This window comes from Eschrichtius robustus, chromosome 1 (genome assembly GCF_028021215.1).
Source record: "Eschrichtius robustus isolate mEscRob2 chromosome 1, mEscRob2.pri, whole genome shotgun sequence".
In the NCBI taxonomy this organism is placed as follows: domain Eukaryota; kingdom Metazoa; phylum Chordata; class Mammalia; order Artiodactyla; family Eschrichtiidae; genus Eschrichtius; species Eschrichtius robustus.
In genome coordinates, this window is record NC_090824.1 from 164,705,929 (window position 1) to 164,733,559 (window position 27,631).

Consider the following 27,631-nt stretch of genomic DNA (forward strand, 5'->3'; position numbering starts at 1 on the left):
TGTTTTTGACAAATAAAGGTGGTAGCTTAGCCAAACCATCTTGACTGCCTCATCTATGCAAAAGCTCATTTAAACATTTAAATAATCACTCACAGGCATTTTCTGAACACTGTATCTCATTTTCCTTGTTCTCAATTATACCCAACTGCCTCATATAAGGCTAGGCCTGGGCAAACTTGTGCTTTGTCTTCATTCTTACCTTTTCATCTTTCTGATAAGATCACAATGACCCCAGGACCTCGTATTTCACTGCTCTTGCTTTCCCCACATATGCTGCATATGGATGTCCATAAAAACTCACTGTCCCAGGAATATCTGTTCAGAGTCCTGTTCTTTGCTTATTTTAAAATAAATTACAGGGACTTCCCTGGCGGTCCATTTATTAAGACTTTGCCTTCCAATGCAGGGGGTGTGGGTTCGATCCCTGGTCTGGGAGCTAAGATCCCACATGCCTCGTGGCTAAAAAACCAAAACACAGAACAGAAGCAATACTGCAACAAATTCAATAAAGACTTAAAAATAAATAAATAAACAAATAACAACAAGCACAATGATCAACAGAGTGAAAAGGGAGTCCACATAGTGGGAAAAATATTTGCAAATCATATATCTAATAAGGAGTTAATAATATTTAGAATATATAAAGAACTCTTACAACTCAATAACAAAACCCCCCAAATAACCCAATTAAAAAATGGGCAAAGGACTTGAAGATATACTTCTCCAAAGATATACAAATGGCCAATAAAGCACATGAAAACATTCTCAACATGGATAATCATTAAGGAAACGCAAATCAAAGCCACAATGAGATATCACTTCATACCCATTAAAATGGCTACTTTCAAAAAAAAAAAAAACCCCAAAAAACAAAAAACAAAACCCCCAGAAAATATAAAGTGTTGGCAAAGATACGGAGAAACTGGAACCCTTGTGCGCCATTGGTGGGAATGTAAAATGGTGCAGTCCCTATGGAAAACAGTACGGTATTTCCTAAAAAAAATTAAAAATAGGATTATCGGGCTTCCCTGGTGGCGCAGTGGTTAAGAATCTGCCTGCCAATGCAAGGGAGACAGGTTCGAGCCCTGGCCTGGGAAGATCCCACATGCCACAGAGCAACTAAGCCCGTGCGCCACAACTACTGAGCCTGAGCTCTAGAGCCCGCGAGCCACAACTACTGAGCCCACGTGCCACAACTACTGAAGCCTGCGCGCCTAGAGCCCGTGCTCCGCAACAAGAGAAGCCACAACAATGAGAAGCCCACGCACCGCAACGAAGAGTAGCCCCCACTCACCGCAACTAGAGAAAGCCCGTGCGCAGCAACGAAGACCCAACGCAGCCAAAAATAAATAAATAAATAAATAAATTTATAAAAAAAAAAATAGGATTATCATATGACCCAGCAATTCTACTTCTGAGTATATACCCAAAAGAATTAAAGGCAGGGTATCGAAGAGATATGTGTACCCACACGTTTATAGCAGCATTATTCACAATAGCTAAAAGGTGGAAGCATTCCAGGTTTTCATCAACGAATGAATGAAGAAACAAAACGTGGGATATACACGCAGTAAAATATTATTCAGCCTCAAGAAGGAAGAAATTCTAATACATGCTACCATGTGGATGAACTTTGAGGACATTATGCTAAGTGAAATACTCCGGTCACAAAAAAGACATGTACTGTATGATTCCACTTATATGAGGTACACAGAGAAGTCAAATTCATAGAGACAGAAAGTAAAATGGTGGCTGACAAGGTTTGGGGGTAGAGGAGAACGGGGAGTTACTGTTTAATGGGTACAGAGTTTCAGTTCTGCAATATGAAAAAGTTCTGAAGATGGATGATGGTGATGGTTACACAACAATGTGAATGTACTTAATACCACTGAATTGTCCACTTAAAAATAGTAAATTTTATGTTATGTATATTTTAACACAATTAAAAAGAAAAAATTACAATTAGCACATAAATAGCTCATCCTAAGACTGGTTTTAAACCCTTTTCTTACCTGAGCCTTAAATTTTCTAAATTAAATAAGGGTTTCTGTCTAACTGTCAAAATGGTTAGAGTGAATTCCGTATTTTCTTTCACTTCTCGCTCTCATCCTACGCAGGTGAGTAAAGAGGGCAATGGATTGTACTGCAGTTCTTCCTACTAACTTGCTCTGTAACTCTGAGAAAGTCACTTGGTCAAGAAGTTTAACGCATTTTAGTTTTCTCATCCCTCTCCTCAAAGTAACAACACTGGAAGTCATCTTAAATCTTATGTCTCAGAAGGTACTAATCACTAAACTTTTCATTGACGACTTCAAAACTGACTGCAGGGAGGCAGGAAGCAATAGCACAAAATGTAAAGGAAGGTTCATTCAAGATGCAGTGTTCTCTCTCTATAACAGTTAAACTGTGTAAGTCCTATTACAAATAATAGGACAATAAATAGTTCTAAAAACTACATTTCAATGTCCTATAACCAAAAAAGGGCTGAAATCCAGCCTTTTTGTAAGGAAATGCCAATAAAAAATGTCTCTATTCTCTTTTTCATGTTCCTTCTGGGTTGGTCAGTTTTATTACTTGTACATTTAGTCTAGCTGCCTTGTTGATAGGAAAATCTTCTCATCACTTTCTGCACACATCTCACTTTTATTCTTTTCCTTTATGCATCTATGGTTCTCTTCCTTAACCTATCTCAAGCTTTTTCAAGGTAAGGTCATGTCTCATTCATTTTTGTAATGCTAAGTCTATCAAGTCTATCATGGAGACTAACCCAGAGTATACACTCAATGAACACTTAATGGGAATATGATGATGGAACACTGGTGTTACCCAATTCACACAGCCCCGCCTTCACAAGGAAATAACTGGAAATTAAAAAGATGAAAGTTTCAATGACAGAAATTAAGAATGTTACACAACAAACTGTTTAAAACCAGGAAGCATTTCTGCTAACCAAAAAAGTAGATAAAATCTTGAGGAAGTCTGTTAACAAAGAGTGGAATAGGGGAAAATCTCCCAGGGGTGGTCAAAAAACATTAAGCTACATATATACTGTTTATACAATTTACATCTTAAAACAGGAAAGAAAAGTTATGAGTGAAAGGTTGGATAAAGACACAACAGCCAAATGTATACAAAAATAAAAGCAGGTTACAAGTTACAAGTACCATAACTTACAAGCTAAAAAAGTATGAAATGGTAGAGTGGATCGTTATATATATATTTTTTGTAATTTCCCCAGTTTATCTGAAAACAATCTTTTCTGACATATATTCATAGGAATTTTAGATCAGTCATCTCCAAGTGCACAGAAATTACCTATATTTGCCTATAAACTAAGCACTGATAAAAGAATACTTAACATATCAATATTTAAGCATTCCAATATAAAAGGACTTTTCCCAACTTATTATTTTTTTCCCACCTAAGCTGATCTATATTTGACATTCAGGTTAATTACATGCATGTAAAAGCAGGCACAGTCCTCAAACTAACCTAAGGTAAACCAGCACACAAGTGTCCTTATTCCCGGACATAATTACATTTCCAGAGGCAAAATGGTTCAAATGGGAACAAATAAGCTAACTTCCTTATGAAATAAACTAAACAGACACAAACTAAGGAGTGAAGGTGCTAAAGATTAATCCCACAAATCTTCCTCCTTCCTGTCCTGTAAATGCACAAGTGTGCACTGTGAGCATGTATGAACACTTCTCACCAACATCACTGGACACCAGGCCCTGGCATCAAGAGGTAGTGCAAGGCAGGGGGCCCCATCCACACAGAGGGAAGACGTAGTGCAGATTCTTGGAAGTGCCGATGGGATCAGATGCTGATGGGCCTTACAGTGATGTTTTACTTCATTATATTCTATTTTGTTGCTCTACTATTTTGTTTGTTCCACTATTTTTGTAACTGCGGTGAAGTGGGAGGTTCAACTAGTCTAAGAACATTTACCCCATAAACTGTCTGAATCAAAATTTTTATTTATTCTTCCGCCAAACACAACTGATTTCCATCTACAATTTTTTTAAATTTAATTTTTATTTTATATTGGAGTATAGTTGATTTACAATATTGTGTTAGTTTCAGGTGTACAGCAAAGTTATTCAGTTATACATATATCCATTCTTTTTCAGATTCTTTTCCCGTACAGGTTATTACAGGATATGGAGTAGAGTTCCCTGTGCTATGCAGTAGGTCCTTGTTGATTACCTATTTTATATATAGCCGTGTGTATATGTTAATCCCAAACTCCTAATTTATCTCTCCTGCCCACCTTTCCCCTTTGCAGAGCACAGAATCTTAAAAGGGAAAGTTCAGGGTAGGCTTCTTGGAGGAGGTGCCATTCTTTCTAAGGATAGTAGAACCTCCTGGGGTGGCAGGAGGGAGCAGTGTGTCAAAGTTTGAGAAATATAAGAAAATATGGCAAAACTAAGGTACACGAGTGGAACTCCGGGTTTGGGAAAGAAATGAGAGTTGATACTGGAAACCTAGTGGGGACAAACAGAAAGGGGCCTTGTTACAATTATTTTTTAAAGTAAGAAACAGTGAGTCAACTGAAGAAAGGGCTGTGGCCTTGGCTAGGGAATGGTGACACTGTGTCACTCGACTGAGAATGCGGGCCTATGGGGACGAGCCTGGGCCGCAGCAGGACTGGAACCGGGTCAGTGAACCTTCTCCAGCAAGGCTCTGCAGCACCGCACACACTGGTGGTAGACGGTCTCAAAGTCAGCGTCATTACCATAATAAGGATCTTCAATAATGAGTTGTTCCTGTGGATCCTAGCTCCCAAGTGTTCAATTTTCGCTCTGCAGTTTTTAACTTGATTACTTTTCCTATTCACATCTCTCAGGTTGCTTTCATCCATACATAGTATATAATCAAAAGTGGCAAAGACTTCTTTGGTAACTTGCCAGGCAACGTGACTCATGGGGATAACCATGCTTCTTCATGCAAGCCTGCCCCCGATAATCAGGAGGGTTTCCTAGTTCATACGTGGACACTGCTGCACTGTCTATCCTCCAAGTATCTGAAATGTTTTGATCAGTTACAAGTTTCCTGAAAACTGTTTCTGCGATGGGTGATCGACAGATGTTACCCAGACACACGAACAGCACTGACTTGGTCACCCGTATGGCCATCTTCCCGCGCGCATAGAGGCGCCCACTTGGATCATTATATTCTGACAAAAGGTACACTACCCTGGAGTTATAAGTCCTAAACACTTATGTGCCAAGTTAAGCCCTGAAATAGTCAAAAATATTGTGAGAGATATGTAGAAATATAATAGATATGGTAGCTATACTTCTGCATCTCTAAATATTGACTGCTACAGAAGCCTTCTTTTTAGGAATACAAAGAACACTTTAAAAAAGTTGATCACAGGGACTTCCCTCGTGGTCCAGCGGTTAAGACTCTGCATTCCCAATGCAGGGGGCCTGGGTTCAATCCCTGGTCAGGGAACTAAATCCTGCATGCTGCAACTAAGACCCGGTGCAGCCAAATAAGTAAATAAATAAATATTTTTTTAAAAGTTGATCACATATTAAAAGAAAACTCAAATTAAAAAATAGTTTAAAAGACTACATACTCTGATAACAAGGTAATCATGCTAAAAAAACAAATTTAAACATTGTATAAAAACGTTTAACCAATGATAATTTCTAAAATTATCTCCTAAACATCTCTTAGGCCAAAAAAGAAAAGAAAATCACAATTAAAATCTATGTTGAAAATGATTATAAAACACCAATTACCCAAATCTACATGTTGAAGCCAAATCTGACCTTAAGAAAACTAGCTTTAAAAATTTTCATTTTCAAAAAAAATTTCAAAGAATTTCATGACTTTTGAAATAAAGAAAAGAAAGGTAGTGAAGATGAAATCAGAAATTTATGATGTAGGGGAAAAAAAATAGGAGAACTGATTAACCAAAAAAAAGGGAGAAATAAAAACCAAGAGCTAGAGTTTTGATGAAAAAAATGACAATAAAGCTGACATATCTTTGGCAAATCTAAATACAAAAATTTTTTTAAAATATATAAAATTAGTAATGAGATGTAACTACAGTGACTGAGACTAAAAATTATAATAGAATGATATATATATATATATATATAAAACTCTACACTAGAAGGTTTACTATATCTATGAAATAGACACTTTTCTAGGAAAATAAAAATGGTAGAATTGACTCAAGAAGAGTAGAACATGTGAATAAACCAATAACCATGAAATTGATTTAAAAGATGCCCGAAAAAACCCTCAAAAAGTTTCCAGGCCTGAAGTGGTTTTAAGGTCTTTCAAGTCTTGGAAGTAGACTTGCTTGCTTGCTAAATATAAGTTATTTTAGGGACTTCCCTGGTGGCGCAGTGGTTAAGAATCCGCCTGCCAACGCAGGGGACACGGGTTCGAACCCTGGTCCGGAAAGATCCCACATGCCACAGAGCAGCTAAGCCCGTGCTCCACAACTACTGAGCCTGCATGCTGCAACTACTGAAGCCTGTGTGCCTAGAGCCCGTGCTCTGCAACAAGAGAAGCCACTGCAATGAGAAGCCAGCACACTGCGACAAAGAGTAGCCCCCGCTTGCTGCAACTAGAGAAAGCCCGCATGCAGCAATGAGGACCCAATGCAGCCAAAAATAAATAAACAAAAATAATTTTTTAAAAAATTGAAATTATTTTAGGGCATCTAAAAATTGGAAAGCTTACCACACATTTTACCAAATCAGCAAAGCTGTGAAAGAAATCAGACAAAAGACTTACTACATCAGACAGAACTGAAAGGAGAATAGACAATTCAACAATAATGGATGGACACTTCAATACCTCACTCTAAATAATGGATAGAACACCTAAACTAGACAGAAGATCAAAAAGGAAACAGAAGACACTATAAACTAACTAGACCTAACAGACATCTATAGAACACTTCACTGAATAGCAGCAGAATACGCATTCTTCTCAAGTGTACATGGAATATTCTCCAGAATAGAACATACGTTAGGTCATAAAACATGCTTCAATGAATTTAAAAGGACTGAAGTCATACAAAGTATGTTCTCTGACCACAAGGTAATGAAATTAGACATCACTAATAAAAGGAAATTTGGGAAATTCACAAATACATAGAAATTAAGACAGCACGCTACTAAACAATTGGCAAAGGAGAAATCACAAGGAAAATTAAAATTACTTGTAGATGAATGAAAACATAAACATAATACACCAAAACTTATGGGATGCAGTGAAAGCAATGCTTAGAGAGAAATTTATAGCTATGTACACTTATATTAAAAAGGAAGATCACACATCAATAACCTAACCTTCTACCTTCAGAAACTGGAAAAAGAATAGCACACCAACTTAAAGCAAATAAAAGGAAGAAAAAAATAAAGATTAGAGTGGAAATAAGTAAAATAGATAATAGAAAAATACAGGAAATCAATGAAACCAAAAGTTAGTTCTTTGAAAAGATCAATAAAATTGACAAATCTTAGGCTAGAATGACCAAGAAAAAAGAGAGAAGATTCAAATTACTAAAATCAGGAACGAAAAGAGAACATTACTACTGACCTTACAGAAATAAAAATGACTATCAGGGAATAGTATGGATAACTGTATGGCAACAAGTTAGATAACCTAGATAAAATGAACAAATTCCTAGAAAGGCACAAACTATTGAAACCCACTGAAGAAGAAATAGAAAATGTGAGTAGAGCTATAATAAGAGATTGAATTATAAAAAAATACCATAAGTAATAAAAAAAAAAAACTACCACAAAGAATCTAAAAAAGGGCAACTCATAGAAACAAGAGTAGAATGATGGTTGCCAGGGACTGGAGGGTAGGGGAAATTGGGAGATGTTGGTCAAAGGATACAAACTTCCAGTTATAAGATGAGTAAGTTTTGGGGATCTAACATACAGCATGGTGATTATAGTTAACAATACTGTATAGACTTGAAAGTTGCTGAGAGTAAATCTTAAAAGTTCTCACTACAAAAGAAATGGTAATTATGTGAGGTGACTGAAGTGCTAACTAACCCTACTAGGGTAATCACTTTATAATGTGTAAGTGTATCAAATCAACACGTTGTACACCTTAAATTTACACAATACTTTATGTCAGTTAAATCTCAATAAAGCTGTTTAAAATTAAAAAAACACCCACAAAGAAAAGCTCAGGTCCAGATAGCTTCATTGGTGAATCCTACCAAACATTTAAAGAATTAATACCAATCCTTCACAAACTCTTTCAAAAAACAGAAGAGGAGGGAACACTCCCCAACTCATTTTTTGAGGCCTGTATTACTCTGATACCAGGATCCCAGAAATAGACATCACACGAAAACAGAACTATAGATCAATATTACTTACGACCATAGATGCAAAAATCTATGACAAAAATACAGATCTCCCTCAACTTATGATGGAGTTACATCCCAATAAACCCATCATAAACTGAAATTATCATTAAGACAGAAATGCATTTAATACACCTAACATACTGAATATCATAGCTTAGCCTAGCCTAGCCTACCTTAAATGTGCTCAGAACACTTACATTAACCTACAGTTGGGCAAAACAATCTAACACAAAGCCTATTTTATAATAAAATGTTGAGCATCTCATGTAATTTATGGAATACCATTCTGAAAGTGAAATACAGAATGGTTGTATGGATATAGAATGGTTCTAAGTGTATTGGCTGTTTACCCTAGTGACAGTGTGGCTGACTGGGAGCTACGGCTCACTGCCACTGCCCAGCATCAGGAGAAAGTATCTCACTGCATATCGCTAGCCTGGGAAAAGATCAAAATTCAAAACTTGAAGTGTGGTTTCTACTGAATGTGTATCACTTTTGTACCATCATGAAGTCGAAAAATTATAAGTTCAACCGTCATGTGTCAGGGATTCTATTTCTTATTAGCAAACAGAATCCAGCAATGTATAAAAAGAATTATGCACCATGACCAAGAAGTTTTATTCCAAGAATGTGAGATTGGTTTAACACACAAAAATCAATCAGTATAATACACCATATTAATAGAACAAAAGACAAAACATCACACGGTTATCTCAATAGATGTGGGAAAAGCATCTGACAAAATCCAACATCCTTCCATGATAAAAACATTCAACAAACTAGGAATAGAAGGAAACACCCTCAACCTGATAAAGGGCATCTCTGAAAAACCCACAGCTAACGTCATACTTAACTGTGGAAGTCTAAAATTTCCTGCATAAGATAAGGAACAAGACAAGGATGTCCACTTTGACCACTTCTATTCAACATTGTACTGGAGGTTCTAGTCAAGGTCATTAGGCTATATGGAATGTAAAATGGTATAACAGCTTTGGAAAAGAGCCTGGGAATTTCTCAAAGGGTTAAACAAAGAGTTACCGTATGACCCAGCAATTCCATTCCTAAGTATATACCCAAGAGATTGAAAACATTAAATCCACATAAAAAATTGTACACACATGTTCATTGCAGCATTATTTATAACAGCCCAAAGTGGAAATGACCCAAATACCCATCAACTGATGAACAGATAAACAAAATGTGGAGTACCTATGGAATGTTATTCAGACATTACAAGGAATAAACTACTAGGACTTCCCTGGTGGCACAGTGGTTGGGCCTCCGTGCTCCCAATGCAGGGGGCCTGGGTTTGATCTCTCATCGGGGAACTGGATCCTACATGCATGCCGCAACTAAGAATTTGCATGCCACAACTAAGGAGCTAGCGAGCCGCAACTAAGGGGCACACCTGTTGCAACTAAGACCCAGCGCAACCAAATAAATAAATGAATATTAAATAAACAATAAATAAAAGAAATAAACTACTGATACACACTACAACATGGATGAACTTTGAAAATATTATGTTAAAGAAGCCAGACATAATTGGCCATATATTCTTTTTTAAAAAATAAATAAATTTATTTATTTATGGATGGCTATGTTGGGTCTTCATTGCTGTGCGTGAGTTTTCTCTAGTTGTGGCGAGCAGGGGCTACTCTTCATTGCAGTGCGCGGGCTTCTCATTGTGGTGGCTTCTCTTGTTGTGGAGCATGGGCTCTAGGCACGCGGGCTTCAGTAACTGTGGCACGTGGGCTCAGTAGTTGTGGCATGCGGGCTCTAGAGCGCAGGCTCAGTAGTTGTAGCTCATGGGCTTAGTTGCTCCGCGGCATGTGGGATCTTCCCAGACCAGGGCTCAAACCCATGTGGTTTAGAATCCCCTGCACTGGCAGGTGGATTCTTAACCACTGCCCCACCAGGGAAGTCCAATTGGCCATATATTCTATGATACCTTCAAATGAAATACCCAGAATAAGCAAATTCTTAGAGACAAAATAGATTAGTGATTGTCATGGATTGGGGATAAGGATGGATGATGACGGACTGCTTAATGGGTATGCGTTTCCTTTTGGGGTGATAAAAACGTTCTAGAATTAGCAATGGTTGTACAGCATTGTGAATATAATAAAAACCACTGAACTGTATAACTTAAACAGGTGAATTTTATGTTACCTAAATTATATCTCAACAAAAAAAGAAATGTATGTACAATAGTCCCCCATTATCTGCAGTATCATTTTCTGTGGTTTCAGTTACCTGTGATCAACCATGGTCCAAAAATATTTAATGGAAAATTCCAGAAATAAACAATTCATAAGTTTTAAATTGCACGCCATTCTCAGTAGTGTTATGAAATCTCAAGCCATCCTGGCGTGGGACATGAATTATCCCTTTGTCCAGCATATCCTACCTGTTAATAACTTAGTAGCTGTCTCAGTTATCAGATCAACTGTTGCAGTATTGCAGTGCTTGTGTTCAAGTAGCCTTGATTTTACTTAATGAGGGCCCCAAAGTGCAAGAGTAGCGATGCTGGCAATTTGGATATGCCAAAGAGAAGCTGTGAAGTGCTTTCATTAAGTGAAAAGGTGAAAGTTCTCGACTTAATAAGGAGAGAAAAAATACCATTTGCTGAAGTTGCTAAGATCTACTGTATGAAAGAATATTCTATCCATGAAATTGTGAAGGAAAAAGAAATTTATGCTAGTTTTGCTGTTGCACTCCAAACTGCAAAAGTTATGGCCATAGTGCATTATAAGTGTTTAGTTAAGATGGAAAAGGCATTAAATTTATACAATAAGATATTTTGAGAGAGACCACATTCACGTAACTTTTATTACAGTGTATTGATATAACTGTTTTATTTTATTATTTGTTATTTAATATTTTACCATGCCTAATTTATAAATTAAACTCTATCATGGGTACACAGGTATAGGAAAAAACGTATACATAGGGCTCAGTATTATCTGCAATTTCAGGCATCCACTGGGGGTACTGTAATGTATCCCCATGGATAAGGGGGGATTACTGTACTGAAACAAAGTAAGATGTATTCCAGGTATACAAGTACAATTTAATATTTAAAATATATAATTAATAAAAAGGCCAAAAGAGAAAACTTACAAGACTATTACAATTCGACAAAATTTAACTTTAACAAAATTTAACTTCCATTCTTGATAAGAATTCTTAGAAAAATAAGAATAAAAGAATACATCAATGGAAAACAGTATGGGGGTTCCTTAAAAAACTAAAAATAAGAGTTGCCACATGATCCTGCCATCCCATTCCTGGGCTTATATCTAGAGAAAACTATAATTCAAAAAGATACGTGCACCCCAATGTTCACTGCAGCACTATTTACAATAGCCAAAACATAGAAACAACCTAAATGCCCATTGACAGATGAATGGATAAAGAAGATGTGGTATATATACAGAATGAAGTATTACTCAGCCATAAAAAAGAATGAAATAATGCCATTTGCAGCAACATGGATGGACCTAGAGATTATCATGCTAAGTAAGTCAGAAGGAGAAAGATAAATACCATATGATATCACTTATATGTGTAATTTAAAATATGACATATGAACTTACCCACGACACAGAAACAGACTCACAGTCCTAGAGAACAGACTTGTGGTTGCCAAGGGGGAGGGGGGCTAGGGAGGGATGGATTGGGAGTTTGGGGTTAGCAGATGCAAATTATTATACATAGAATGGATAAACAACAAGGTCCTACACAGGGAACTATATTCAATATCCTGTGATAAACCATAATGGAAAAGAATATGAAAAAGTATGTATATATAGGTATAACTGAATCACTTTGCTGTATGGTAGAAATTAACACATTATAAATCAACTATACTTCAATAAAATAAATTTAAAAAAAAGAACATATCAACATGATGTGGACCCCAGCTGTCATAAAATTTTATCATAATGTTCTGAAATGTGCACAAATATAACAGTACTACTATTATAACAATACATTATAAAACCAAGATAAATTTATACAGTATTAAGTAGGAATAAAATGACACCAAAAAATCCAAATTAATAATTTAATGTCATACTGTTTTGCTGGAATTACATCCTGTTTACAACATGAATACGCCTCAGGTTCTTTTGTGTTTAGCATTCTTACGCTGCCCTGGGCTGTATAATGAATCAAATTTCACACTATTTTTCTCTATCAGAACTACCACCAGGCCTCCATTTGCACAGCCCATCTTGACATCATTAGGTGATCAATAAGATATTGGAGGCAAAGAATAAGGAGCATCTAGGATAATTTGAGGTCTTTGTTTTTGGGGGTGACTGGCTAAATAGTAATCTTTAAGTAAAACAGGAATACTTGGGTTGGGAGGGGTGGCTAGATTACTTTTGATGATGAATTTGTGGTACCTGAGGGACAGCTAGATGGAGCTGTCTAGTAGGTAAATGGATGTATGGATTTGAAGTCTGGGCCTGAAACAGAAATTTAGAAGAATGGTGGCTTGAAGCCAAAGAAGAACCTGTAAAGTTATGGTTAGAGAAGCAGAAGAATCTTTCAAAAGAAACACATGAGGGAAGTCAAGGGAAGAGAATTTTTTAACAGCAGTGTTAATTTCCACAGAGGTAGCAATTAGGGTTGAAATGAATTCTATTAATTGGCAGGTGATGGTGACTTCTGGGAGAGGGGTGAGAAAGAGACAGTAAGGTCAGTTATTTAAAGAAGCTTGGCTACCAAGGAAAGCAGAGAGAGCAGTGCCTGGAAGATAGAGATTAGTCTTTCTAGTCTGAAGAGAGAAAGTCAGTGGAGGGGAAGAGGCTGATGACTTAAAGTCTATGAGAACAAAACTTTGTTTAGGTCACCTTTCTGCCCCCAGCATCTATTAGGGTGTTAGTGTTTGGGACACAGCAAACACTCAAAAATATCAATATTTGCTGAATGTTGAATGAAGAAAGGAAAAGGGTGGGGTCAAGCAAGAAGGGGAGGGTCTTAGTAAGGAGGATGGGGAAGAGGCGATGGAGAGGGAAAAAAACATTTTTTTGATCATCCGTTAAACTTCAGATTCTTTATGTTCAAAATCTTTGAAAAAACCCTGAAAAGAAGGCATTATTGTCTCCATTTTACAGTCCATCAAAGCAAAGAGATCAGGTACCCAAGGTCATTCATCTGTTGAGGGATAGAGACAGTAAGCAGACATGGCTTTATCTGCACATAAAGCTCCTGCTCTTCCACTGCACCTTGAAAATGAACATATAAAATATGAAAGTAAAATAATTTGCTGAAAATAAGGGGAAAGAAGTTGAGTTGGAAGAGGGTAGTAAAAGTATCTACTAACACCTGAGGAGGATGGACAAGGAGCTGACCCAGGTCAAGTAAAAGGAGTAATGAGCAGTGTTGAGGACCTAACTGAAATTAATACTGGAGCAGCCCCAGTCTGCATGCCTTTGTGATTCAGTCTAGTTGGTCTCAGCAGGAGTTTGTAGGGTGAATGCATGAAAGTGTGCATGGGGTGAGAGCAGTTCAAGTAATCATGTAGATCTAATTTGGATAAGGAAGGAGTGAAGCCAGGAGGTAGCTGGGATACCCAGAGAAAATGGAGAGGTCAAGGGCTTATTTTTTAGAGTTTACAATATTGAATGAGAAGCAATTTTAATGGCGCAAAGGAGGGGTCTTCAATCACCATCATCTCTATTTCACTTCAACAAACTTCTCTAACCGCCTGCTCTTGCTGAGCTGCCCTACTTCTGTAATTTGCTTTTATGACAATATTAAAAACAAGGGACACATTTGTTCTGGGTTACCTGATCCCTTGTAGTTAAATAAATATTTGCCCCAGACAAGGAGCTTATTAAAAATGAACAATGGAGACCATCAAATTTCATAACTCTACAAAGGCTCTGTCCTTCACCCGCCACCCCACCTAGCACAAGATAGGGCCAGTGAACAACAGCAGTGACAAAAAGCTGAGCGGAGAACCACCAGAGTTCTTGAATACCTGACTTAACACAAAGATTAACCTAACCCTTTTGTTTCCAGATACTTCCACTTAGTATAGTGGGGCTATTTTCCAATAGAAGTGTACTTATTTTGTGTGAGTCAGTCAGCCAGATGTGAGATATAAAACTGTGCTTACTATAACTTTTCAGAAATATATCTTTTTCAGAAATTGAAGTGTCTTACTATCATCAATATTAGATTGTCTCTTCTGAGATTGCTGTTATCTAAATAGTAGCAAGGAAATCTCTTTTTGATTGGACAAAAGTGATTGTAAAGAAAATACAGAACCATTAGAAATGTGGTAGTCCCCATGACTTTACATCCACCTCAGAGGGTACCACAAACCTACCCCACCTATAGGTTTTCTGGACTTAACAAAAGCCCATCAATCCCAGTCATAGATAGCCTGATACCTCCACAGTCTAGTCTCACAAACCCAAGAAAACCCCAGAACCTCAATATCATCAGCCAGGGAACACTAGATAGTCAGTGTTTATCACTAACTAGTTAGCAAATGTATGAAGCTTATTACCCTCAACAAGCCATATTTATGAAACTATAATTAGCTTCATAGAGAAAGCTAAGAAAGTAGTAGGTATATTTGCAGTTCAAAGAATAGAAGGAAAATGAGAGTAGAAATATCTGATCTGTATACCTTTGGAGATCAAGTAAAATACTGGCCAGGGTGGTTAAGTGACCTAACATAACTTTCATTTCTTATGTTCATGTGACCTCCATGTAGGACTATGGCTACAGCAGAATAAAAAGCTCAGGACTATTAACTCATCTCAAAAATCCAACTACTAAAAAAAAAAAAAAAAAAAAAAAAAAAAAATCCAACTACTGTTCTATATAAACATATATAACTCACATAGATTAATCTCCCTTTGGCCTAACAGACCAGACCAGTGCTTTTCAAACTACAGGTAGTGAAATTGATGTTGTGGGTTACAACCTGATTTTATACAAAATGAAATATAAAAACATCAAGATGCATCACATATAGTATGTTTTGGTGAAAATCTTTTTCTAGTGTGTGTGTATGAAATTAATATTTATTTCTTACTGTCAGTTACAGTCAAAAACAGTCTGAAAGCCACTAGACTAGACTGCAACAGAATCAATCAGTAACAATGACTCATTTCCAAAGTCTAAATACTTTTTCAAAATTATTGACTTAATCCTCATGTAGCAGTCCAGCGAAGGAGATAAGAACAGTTATGCCTTGTTTGAAAATAGCTGGTCTCATTTTGAAAGTCAAACAGAAGTCTTGAGGGAATTAATTTTCAATCCATTTAACATATGCTAACTCCAAAAAAAAAATGAACTGAGAATTCATAATACTGCTCCCTCTAAATATGCATTTCCTCCAAAATTAAAGATGTCATTAGTACAAAAGTTCTACTTCAGTGACAGAAAGGAAGAAGAGATCTAAAGGCATGGGTTTATTTTTTGACATTTTTCCCTACATAAAAGTTTTTCAATCTCTGTGAAACTCATTTTTATATTTGCTAACCACTACTGAACCTAAATGAACCCACCACTTACAACAACTCTCATCTTAAAACATATTTTGATAGAAACTAAGAAGTTACTAGTATGTTAGTAAGAATTACCCAGTCCACTTTGAAACGTTACCTCCACTTTTGGGGAGCCTTCAAGACTCTATAATCAGGCTTAGGGAATCCACTCAGAGCTTGAGTTTCAGTGATCAAGTGGGAGTAGTTGATTCATAGGCACCGTTTATCTGCCAACGAAGTCCAGCTTAGTTTGCCCCCAAATCCTGAAGCTATGTGGACCCTCTAGAGATGGCTCATCACACTCAGAAATCTGGAGGGGTAATATTAATGGGAAGTCCCCACAACTCCCAGAGCCTAAAGCCAACTTACTATTATAAAGTCACAAGGAAACTGCTGAAAGACACACTTGCCAAACCACAAAAACATTTACTGAGACTTTACTAGGTCTGGTGTTTCTAGGAGGTAATTATTAGGTACTTAATTAGCAAACACTTCCTTCATGTGTATTTTCACATTTGATTACTAGGAAAAAGGGTGAGACTAAGAATTATCACTCTCCCTGTTTTACAAAGAGGTTGTAATAAAAAAAGATGCCCAAACCTAACAAACCAAGAGAGTGGTAGAATGAGGTGCTTATCTTTTAACTCCTGGTCTAGTTGTCTTTCCCGACATGGCAGGAAGTCTTGCTCAGAAATCTGGAGGATGTCACTCTAAATGTCTGAGCTCACCAATCATTAGATTATTTCACTCTTTTTAACCTCTACGTGGCTCTCTGTAACCCTACAGATGGTACTTACCTAACTACAGCAAATTCTTATCAAGTAAGAAGATATAGTAGAAAAATTCAATTACTACCTCCATTTTAATCAGCTGAAAGGAGATTACATATACAAATGGCAGTGATACACTGTACATAGGAAAATGCTGTTACAGAGATTGGGAATGCAGTAAACTGGCAAGAAGTTACACAGGCTAGTAGTAGTAGTTCTTATGATTTAGCTTCTAGGCTCTACTGAACCAGTAACTCTCATAACTACCCTACCTGATGTTCAAAGTAGATGTGTTCTCTCACATATAAAGGTTTTAGAACTTACACTAAGTCAACATCATGCTACTCATTCAGAATTGATTTTAATGGGTCTCTGCTTTCTTTAAATGCACAACTAATATTTATTTTTATATTGCCTTGTGTCAAAGGGCTTTCAAAGAGATATAGACTAAAGATAATATAATAAATGTTACAATAGTAAATGTTCTCTGACTGAATATTTCCAGCTTCACAGAAACTTGTGAGCCCTACAAACACACATATATGTATGGTCTTTTTACATACCGCCAAATGCTTCTTTAGTCCTTTACCTAATCTGATATCACATTTCTTATGTTCTTGTGGCATTCTTAATAATCTGGGATTAAGACACTTAATTAAGTTGTCTTCAGGTGAATTTCTTAAGCTAAGTCTTGGTTCTCTTATGGGGATATCTACCTCATAGTAGTGTTATTATATATACTCATTCTAACTTGATAATCAAGACACATATACATTATTGACAGAATGTCATATATGATACATATATTCTGCCTAACTTGTAACCAAAGAAATTAATTCAATTAAATATTTGTGCTTATTAAATTGAGAAAGATTTTTAAAAGTTTGAATCATCTACTTTTAATGAATATGTGAAAAAACAAGTATTCTCTTATTCTGGTAGTGGGTAAGATAAGATAGTGAAATCTTTGTAATACAAACCTTTAAAACATGCACATGCCCCTTGACTCAGAAATATAATTTCCAGAGACTTGTCCTAAGGACATAACAATTAAGCCAAAAGAATGTTTCTCAGAGTATTCTTTTATAGTATAAAACTGGAAATAAAATAAGTGTCTTACAATAGCAAGTAGTTATAATTTATAAAAATAGGTCCATGCCATAAATTACCAGATGGCTACTACAAATAATGTTATAAAAACATATTCATTGCCATTGAAAGTCTTCTAAAGATACAGTGTTTAGAGGGGAAAAAAGGTTGCAAAACTGTATATATTACAAAAATTATGTACTTACACATATAGGTACATATTCATGATGCTTGTAAGTATGTCTAGGGATGTTAATCTTTCTACAGTGAACATTATTACTTGTGTAATAACTGTAACTCTGTCACACAGGTGAAATTAATATATAACATGAAGGTCAGTCCATTCTCTCTTTTAAATAAGGATAGTTTAAATAGTTTACAGTATGAGTAAATTGTTTTCAGTGCAAGGAACACTATTAACTGTTAAGTGTCCTCTATAGTCAGTACTTCTATTCTGTGGTGAAGAAGAAATTTAAAAAAATTCTAATCAGTTACAGACATTTTAATAAAATACATTAAAGATGAATTATTAGAAAACTAAAATTAAAAGGCGTACAAATACAGACCTCAATTTTAAACCAGATTCACAAACAAAAAGTTACTCTATCAAATTGCTAAAAAAGTTTCTAAACTCTTGCTCTCAATTTCTGTATCTATCTTGTCACTGACAGGTAACAAACAGTCCACAGACCATGCTTTCAGTACTGCTTGAAATGATTAAGAAATCTTTTTGCAGTGGGCTAACAACCGTATTAAGTGGACTATATTTTGATCAGACATCTGGAGACTCTTCTACAATAGAAGATATTTCTCTAATAAACAGGAATATTTGGGCTCTTCCTCTACTATACTTATTAGTCTATAATGTTTTTCTAATGCTAAGAGACATTTTCAACAAAGTCATATATCATTTTAAACCATCAGTCATTTTCCAAAAGAATCAAACACAATCTCATATAGTGGAATTAAGAGAATTAATATTCTTCAAATCATGGGGCAACAAGTAGTCATTAGGGCATTCCAAAGGGGATATGCCAGATATACAGATTCACCTGGCTGATGGAAAATGTAAATGTTGGTATTGAGAGTTTAAGTTGCCTGTTTGCTCCCAGGGTTAAGCTGAAGAAAATGAGACAGTTTGCCAGTCTCAAACTGGCAATGTGAATATAGTCTCTTGGGGAAAGGCTGAGTGAGCCTGTGCCACTCTACCTGAGGAATGAACCAACGATGGACTTCTGTGGACTCAGGAAAAAGTAATACAGATTATAAACATCTTACTTTATGTCGAGATTGAAAAGAATTTAAGTGTCAACTGATTCTCTGAAAATATGTAGCCTGGTCTCCAGAAATAAAGGTTCACAGTCTAGCAGTTTACTGTCAAGGCCAAAAAAAAAATGGAAAGTGCTATGGATCAGAAACTGAGGATTCCCAACCAGTATTTACATTAATAAGAGGATAGGGAAACACTTTAATTATTCAATTACAATGTTTTAAAATTGCTGCAAGTTTAATCTGTTGGTAGAAAAACAAAAAAATACACCTAGTACAGTGCCTTACATACAGTAGGTACTCAATAAAAGTTCAATAAGAGTTCAGCTCTTTGAACTGTCATAGAGGGGTAAGTCAAATGCTTAATTCTTAAGTTTTAACAAGTGAGAGGTGGAGAGCTAGATCAAAAATATGATGAGCAATGAATGATTTACCATGAAAGGAACAGAAAGACTCTAGTAGAGTTAAGCAAAAGACAGAGGCAGAATCCAGAACTACAAAGAAGCCTCAAGAGAAAGCTGTGAAGTAGTAAATGAAGCTTCTAAAATAGTCAAAGGGAATAGGAAGATGCAAATTTGTAGGACTGAAGCCCTAAAGGAAAAAATTTCTCACTGAAAGCTAAGAATGGTGAAATTCAATCCAAGAAGAAGCTTGGAGTATTAGATTCTTTTTCCCCACCTCATACAAAGTGTGCTTTTAAAATTGAGGCATTATATACACAAATTGAGGCATTATATACATAATAGTGCATAAATCCCCATGTGCAAGCTTGATAAATTTTTACATACGTACAAACCCAGATCAAGATACAGAACATTTCCAGTGCCTCCTACCAGTCAGTAACCCCACCACCACCTCCACCTACCACAAACTGATACCATTGATCAGCTTTGCCTGTTTTTGAACATCATGGGATCATACAGAAGGTACTGTCTTGCGTCTGGCTTTTTTCACTCAACCTTATATTTCTGAGATTCATCCATATTTTTGTGGGCATCAGTAGTCTGCCCCTTTTTATTGCTGGGTAGTACTCCACTATACAAACATACTACAAATTTGCTTAACCGTTCTCGTGTTGATAGACATCTGGGTTGTTTTCAGTCTTCTGCTATTATGGATAAAGCTGCCATGTACGAGCATTACTGTACAAGTCTTTTGGTGGACATAAACACCCATTTCTCTTGGGTATATGCCTAGAACAGACTGCCAAATCACAAGGCAGGCGTGTGTTTAACTACAGTAGATCAGGCCAGTTTTCTAAAGTGGTTATATCAACTTACTCTCCTATTAAAGTTACTCTCCTATTAAAGATGTTTGAGAGTTCTCATATAAAGTTAATTTTTTTTAAAATTTTTATTTATTTACTTATTAATTTATTTATTTATTTATGGCTGGGTTGGGTCTTCGTTTCTGTGCGAGGGCCTTCTCCAGTCGCGGCGAGCGGGGGCCACTCCTCATCGCGATGTGCGGGCCTCCCACCATCGCGGCCTCTCTTGTTGCGGAGCACAGGCTCCAGACGCGCAGGCTCAGTAATTGTGGCTCACGGGGCCCAGCCACTTCGCGGCATGTGGGATACCTCCCAGACCAGGGCTCGAACCCGTGTCCCCTGCATCGGCAGGCAGACTCCCAACCACTGCGCCACCAGGGAAGCCCCAGAAGGTTAACTTTTAAAAAGCTCTTTAATTGAAACACAAGAGCTTTAAGACTTCCTGGTTTTTGTATTGTTTTTTATTTTTCCATTTTTTAGAGTAGGGGTAACATAAGCAGAGTGCTCACACCTCAGGGGATACACAAGATGATTTTAGAGGGTCTGAGAAGAAAATAGTACAACTTCTATCTTAGTTTCTTATTCTTTCACCTAAAAAGTAAATTTTACTAATATCCAATACATCAATTAACACTAGTTTGCTTATTTAGATAGTTATATTTATTCACTTTAGGCATACTGTGACTTATTGCCATTTGTGTGTGCCTGGTTGAGTAGAATTATGGAACATCTACTTCTAACAGAATTCTCGCTAAATGAACAAGTGGCTAAAGGAGTCCTACAAAGATGACACTAATAATGTAAGCACAAGCAAACAAGGAAATGGCCAAGCTGACAGTTCTATTCTATAATATCTCTTTAGAAGATAAAAACTGTGACAATCTAGTCAGATCTCACAAGAAAGAGGCAAAAATATTCCAAAAATTAGTACTTTTTAAAATATAAACTTAATCTAGTACTATTAATGACATTTTGCCAATAAGAATTTTAAAACATAAAATATCTATATCATCTGTCATCCCTGTTAGTTTTTTCGTATGTATCTTATAATATGTATAATAGTACAAAGTACATGTATATGTAATTTTAAAGTAAATTTACACATAGTAGAGATGCATGCTCTATTTTTTTTTTTTTTTACCAACAAGGTACACAATCAAAAGCCTTCAGAGGGACTTCCCTGGTGGTTCAGTGGTAAAGAATCCACCTTCCAATGTAGGGGACTCGGGTTCGATCCCTGGTCAGGGAACTAAGATCCCACATGCCATGGGGCAACTAGGCCTGCGCGCCTCAACTGGAGAGAAGAACTAGAGAGAAGCCCGCGTGCCGCAGTGAAAGATCCTGCATGCCCCAACTAAGACCCTACGTGGCCAAAAATAAAAAATAAATAAAATATTTTTTTAAAATTAAAAAAAAAAGGCTTCAGAGACTCTTGTTTTAGCATAAGTATTTTTTAGTATTAAGCTAGTTAATCCTTAGGCATAAATGAACTTCTAATTTTTAAAGTCATATACAGCAAGTATACTCCATTAGAAACAGCCAGCTGCTACTTAATGTTAAAATAATACATCTGAAAAGGAAGGAGGACAACAATCAACTGGGAAGAGGCATAAGGGAACTTTCTTGGGTACTGGTACTGTTCTGTCCCAGTAGGGGCTTGCATTATACCAGTGTATACATTTGTCAACTCACTGAATGGTACATTTAAGGTAAGTGTGTTTCAGTCTATGTAAATTTTACCTCAAAGGAAAAAAAAAGAATCTATTAAAAATATTGACCTCTAGTTAATGAAATACATTCTGGAGTGTCTAGGAGTAAATTATCTGCAACTTACTTTGAAATGCATTAAAAAAAAGATGGACTGCTGTATGGATAGAGGGATGGATATGTGAACAAATAGGTGATACAGCAAGTACAGCAAAATGTTAAGTGCAGAATCTAGGTGGTAGATATATGGCTGTTCACTATACAATTTTTTTAATTCTCTATATGTTTGAAATTTTTCATGATAAAATGTTGGACAAATAACAAATCTACTTAAGAGCTGAAAATTTTAAATAGTGTAGTGATACAGGGGAAAAATTAGAAATTCAAAAAGCAAAAAAGATAGGAACATTCAAGTACTGCTGCTTAGTTCTTTTACATACACTAAATCTGTGAGGTGAGAATTATCCCTATTTTACAGAGTAGTAAACTGAAACTTAGACTACAGAACACACCCTGGGCACAGAGTGTGAAGCTCAGCCAAAAGCTGAAACCAACCTGATCAAATTTACTAGATGTCTGAATTCTCTAGACTCACATTCCTCACAAGGGGATTCCTAGGACCAAAACAAATGTCTTCTCTACAGCAGAGAAGTCACTTCTCCATGCCACGTGGACCAGCTCTGACCATCAGAAAGCTCCTCCCCATAGCCTGAAGAAATGTTTCCCCCATGTTCTCCCTCCTATGTTTCATTCCTTGTGGCCATATATTGATAGAATCCCAACATGGCTGGCCTTCATATCAAGAAACAATATTTGAAATTTAAATAAGTAGGATTTTCCCCCCCATACTTGATAATATCATCATCTACAAAGCTATAGCTAGGTGTAAAGTGGGGATACTATCTCACAGAATTGGGCTGCAAATAAAACGAGAACACTGACACATTCAACTGTAACAAAGAGTAGGGACTCAAATATCTTTCTTCTTTTTCTAACCTTTACCTTTCTTTGGAAATTACAACATGTCACTCACTATAAAATATTTTTAAAAAATTAGAGACTTAGGTCCTTCCCTTGAGGAGCTCACGTTAAATGTGAACAGACACACATTTTTTCCCCTGTATTTACTGTATCGTATCTAACAATGTAATTGATTTTATTTCCTCATTTTATTTTCCATTTTGCCTTGGTTGGGAATTATAACTCCTAGGAATTTTATGTACAATTAAATATACAACTACGACTACTTCTGCAGCACTTTTTTGTTTCAAAATTACTACAGGTGGCCAACATATGCAAGCAACATGTTAATGAAATTTTAAGTCTATTTTCTTTTTGACTCTCAGGAGATATTTTCAAAGGTAAGATTAAAGAAAGCCATTGTGTTACAAGAAAATGACCAACTAGTGATGATAACTTTCAATTCACTTTTGACCATGTATAAACATATGTGCCCTATAGCTGTTTATTTCTTACTTAACGAATATATTCAAGGGGTTCCCTAAAGGACTCCTAAAGTAACAAATCTTGCCCCAAAGCATTATGGCACTGTAGTAGGAAAAATAACCCATTATTCCACCATGAAAACTTTGCCTTATTTAAGGAAAACCTACAATTCAGATGTGGAGAAAAATTATTTGCACAGCCTCACGGAATCTGAATAAGACTGTTTTTTCTCCTTGAAATCTGAGGTTGTTAGTGTTGGAAGGAATCCTAGAGATGATCATTTTACAGTTGCAGAAATGGATATTCAGACAGTTGAGATGATTAGCCCATAACAGAGCCCAGACCTGATGCCAGGGTCCCCCAATTCCTGACCCAGTTTTCTTTCCATTTTACAATCGTGACAAACTAAAAACAAAAAAAGTGATTATGTCCATCCATTACTTCAACTTCACTAAATTTCAGTCTGGCCACCCATGATGTCACTTCCTTTTGTGAATGGGTGTATTTGGGGGAGGGGGGAATCTCAGTACCTTCACTTGCATATAATACAACATTTTTAGAGCCTGCACTCATACTTATGCCACTATTTCCCATGTCTACTTCTATTCCTCAAGTTTACTAACATAATCTTCAACATGTTTTGACCCTCCTTTTCACTGTTTCTTATTTCAAGCAATTAACTGCCAACTGTTATAAAATAAAAGTAAAAGGGATTTATTTTAAGACACAAAGCACACATGTTAGCAAAGGGCCTAATAAAATTTAATGTTATGTATTACACGCAGATGCTTTCTAGAGAAAGAGCCCAGCGAAAACCCTGCTACACAGAAAGAGAGCGCTATTGTGGACTGTTGTGGGAGGCCGAGGATAAGGTCTGGGATCTGACCTAAAACAAACATGGAGGTGAAAAGGCACGAGGAGCTTACAGGACACACCAGCCAGTGCCAAGCTGCAAGCTCCCGGCTATTTGGTGTCGGCTTAAAAGAACCATGGGCACCAAGGATGCACGTACCCCAGGACAAGGATAGGGCAGGCGGGGCACCCGGAATCGCGCTCAGGGAAAACTCAACAAGTCTGGATGGCGAAGGATGCAACGAGAGACGGATGAATGACTGCCAAGAGGCTCCAACTAGCTCTCAATGACCACTACCCCTTTCCAGGATTTGCGCCGCAGGCGCCCGCCGGCTCTCCGACAGCCATTTGCACTACGCTCCCCTACGTGCCCCGACGTTCGCCCGGGACCGCGGTGTCTACCAACGACCCTGCCCGGAGCGATGGCTCCATTCCAGGCCCGCTTCCCGGCGGCGCGGGCTCCCGGTCACCACCGGCTTTCCGGGAGGAAGGCAGCGGCGGGCCTGCCGGGGCCGGAGCCGCCTTCGAAAGTGGGCGGAAGGATGGCGGCCCTCGCGGGGTGCGGGCGCGGCCCGGAACCCTCGCCTCCGGCGCGGCCCCGTCCTGCCTGCGCAGCGCTGCCCGCGCCCTCAGCCCCGGCCGCAGTCGGCCGCTCGCGGCGGGCTCCGCGCTCCGGGCTGAGGCAATGGGGAAAGGGGGCGGGCGCGCCATCATGAAGGGGAAAATGGTGGGCGGGCGGGCCCGCGCGCGGCCGCCGTACTCACCCGGGCCGGCCAGTGCGGGTAGCCCTTCATCTTGGCGAAGACCAGGTCGCCCGCCTTGTACTCGCGGGGCCGCGGACGCGCCATCCCGGCCGCTCCCCTTCCTGGTCGTCCTTGGGCGACGCGAAGATGCCGGGAGGCCGCCCCCCCGCGGGCCAACGGACTGCGCCGCGCTCCCCGCGGGCCTCGAGCCGGGCGGGCGGGCGGACGAGCGGCCGCTCCGACGAAGGGAAGCGGCGAGGCGGCGGCTGGGGCGAGGGGTGGGCGGGGGGCGCAGCAGGCCCGGCAAATCACCGCCCGGCAGCGGGGGAGGGGAGCCCCCGGCCGCTCGGCTCTCCCCGCGCTGAGGTTCCCCGCCGCCGCCGTGCGCTGCTCACAGGCGCCGCGTCGCCTGCCTCATGCCGCCGCCGCCGCCGGCGGCCTCTTTCCCGGGCTCCCGGGCGCGGCGCGAGCACCGGGCCTCGCGCCTCCTCCGAATTCCTCCTCGGGCAGCGACCGCAAACACGATCTTATTATTGTTCTCGCGCGCGCTCAACATCCCCCCCCCCCACCACCACTTCCCGCTCCCCACCCCTCCCCTCCAGGGCCGGCCGGTTAATTCCTAGGTACACGGCCGGCTTTTGCGCAGAAACCGAGCGCGCCAGCCCGGCAGCTCGGCTGGCGGGCGGTGGGTGCGTCTTCCCCCAGCACCGAAGCCCGCGCCGGGCGGACGGGAGCACCTACTCCAGAGGCCGCCCGCCGCCCGCTCTCTTTTGTTCTTGGCCCGGAGCTGCCAGCCTCAGCCCAGCCAATCACCACCTGGCCGGCCCCCTCCCCACCCGTCCGCGCCACATCGGGGGCGCTCCCACCGGCACCCCCAGTCCCACGGCCACCTCCCGCTGACTGGTCTCCCTCCCGGCTCCCCGCCGCGGGCCGCTTCTGCGAGTGCTCTAGGGTGAGTGGGGCACAAAGGCGCTCCAGGCCGGGGGCCGGCCGCGCGAGGGGACCTGCTACGCAGAGCATCAGGCTGCTGGAAAGAGCACCGCTCTGGAGTCAGCGACCTTGTTGGGGTCTCACCCTAGGCTTCCCCTTCACAATGTGGTGTGACCCACCCAGGGCAAGCCAACCGGAGTCACCGGAGGTTATCTAATTTGCCAAGCGGGACAGTCGGGATTCGAACACGGATCTCCATAACTCCAAAGTCCGGAAGCGGTTATGCTTTTCCATGCGTGGGCCTTATAGGCCTGTAGTTTTGTGAAAGGGACTTATTCTGGCAGGTCACTCGTTTCCAATCCTGGCAACATTTTGGACAAAGTTTTTTTGAATCTGCCCAATGAATGCTGCCTCTCTCATCATCCTGAAGCTCATCTTTAACAGGTCAGCTGACGCAGCTCCTGAGCGTAACGGACTTTCTGTGGTCCTCATCTTGTCTCCTTGTTTGTGTCTGTCCCCTATTCTAGGCTTTCTTGCCCTCTCTCCCTTTTATAGAAGCTACAGTTCCTCCCAGCATTTGCGTTCCTCACTTGCTGTGTAGAATTGTGCGTGTGTTTTAACCCCTGCTCGTGTTCCTTTAATGGGGCTTTAAATTCTCTAGACTTCCTGTGGATTGTTTACTTTAATAGTGCTTAACATTATCTACTAATGCATTTCCTTACTACTTGCATCTGGTGATTTTCCTTTTTAGATATTTACCCTTCCTCACCAGTCCTACAGGTTCACCTTTTCCTGTTTTCTCACTGTAGACTAGTCTAGGTCCTTTTGCCTCTGTTGCAAGAGCCTGTGTAAACCGTAGTCTCTTCGGGCTGCTATAACATAATACTGTAAATACTGTAGACTGGGTGACTTATAAACAACAGAAATTTATTTCTCACAGTTCTGAGACCGGGAGGTCCAAGATCAAGGCATAGGCAATTCATTTGTCTGGTGAGGGCCTGCTTCCTGGTTCACAGAAAATAGTCTTTTCTCTGTGTCCTTACATGGGGTAAGGGGTAAAGGGGAGGAGAGTGAGGCAGCTCTCTGGGATCTCTTTTATAAGAGCACTAATCCCATTGATGACGGCTCCATCCTCATGATCTAATCACCTCCCAAAGGTCCCACTTCCAAATACATTGGTCATTAGGATTTAACATGACTTTTCAGAGGATACAAACATTCAGTCTATAGCAGCCTGCTAATGTGTCTCCCACTTCTAGGACTGCCATGTATACCTGTCATCATGTCATCATGCCCTGCTCATGAACCTGTGAATGGTTCCTATATCCTCTTATGCCAAACCCAGATCCCTCTGACCAGCTGCCAAAGCCCTAGCTGTTGGCTGCTCTCCCCACATGGTCCCGCCTCCCTCTGGGCACAGATTAGAGATAGGGGAGAGGAGAGAAATGAGAGGGGAAAGGTGGTCAGTTGGAAGCCATGGGAGGACTTTAAATAGGGCAGGGGCACGATCATTGTTTGGGTTTAGACAGATTACTCCGGGGGCCTCTGTGGAGGTGGATTTGAGGGTGAGAGTCTGGAGGCAGGAGCTCAGCTGGCAGGTGGGGGGCTCTCTCCAGAAGAGAGAAGACAAGGGCTGAGACAGGCCTTGCTGACTCACTGGGCAGTATGTAGCA

General features: G+C 39.4%; 1 protein-coding gene and 1 pseudogene across 2 annotated transcripts in view; both read right to left on the reverse strand.

Moving 5' to 3' along the window:
* Positions 1 to 25,551, reverse strand: part of HDGFL3 (HDGF like 3) — a 75,231-nt gene extending 49,680 nt beyond the window's left edge. Inside the window, exon 1 of one of the 2 annotated variants that reach the window (XM_068558662.1) lies at positions 25,050 to 25,550. In XM_068558662.1, the coding sequence (XP_068414763.1) occupies positions 25,050 to 25,133 (84 nt within the window). In that variant the 5' untranslated portion in view covers positions 25,134 to 25,550. Of the gene's footprint in view, positions 1 to 25,049 lie in introns of both variants that reach the window. The other variant, XM_068558672.1, reaches the window with a different exon arrangement.
* Positions 4,665 to 5,147, reverse strand: LOC137761051 (low molecular weight phosphotyrosine protein phosphatase pseudogene; annotated as a pseudogene).
* Positions 25,552 to 27,631: the final 2,080 nt, after the last annotated feature.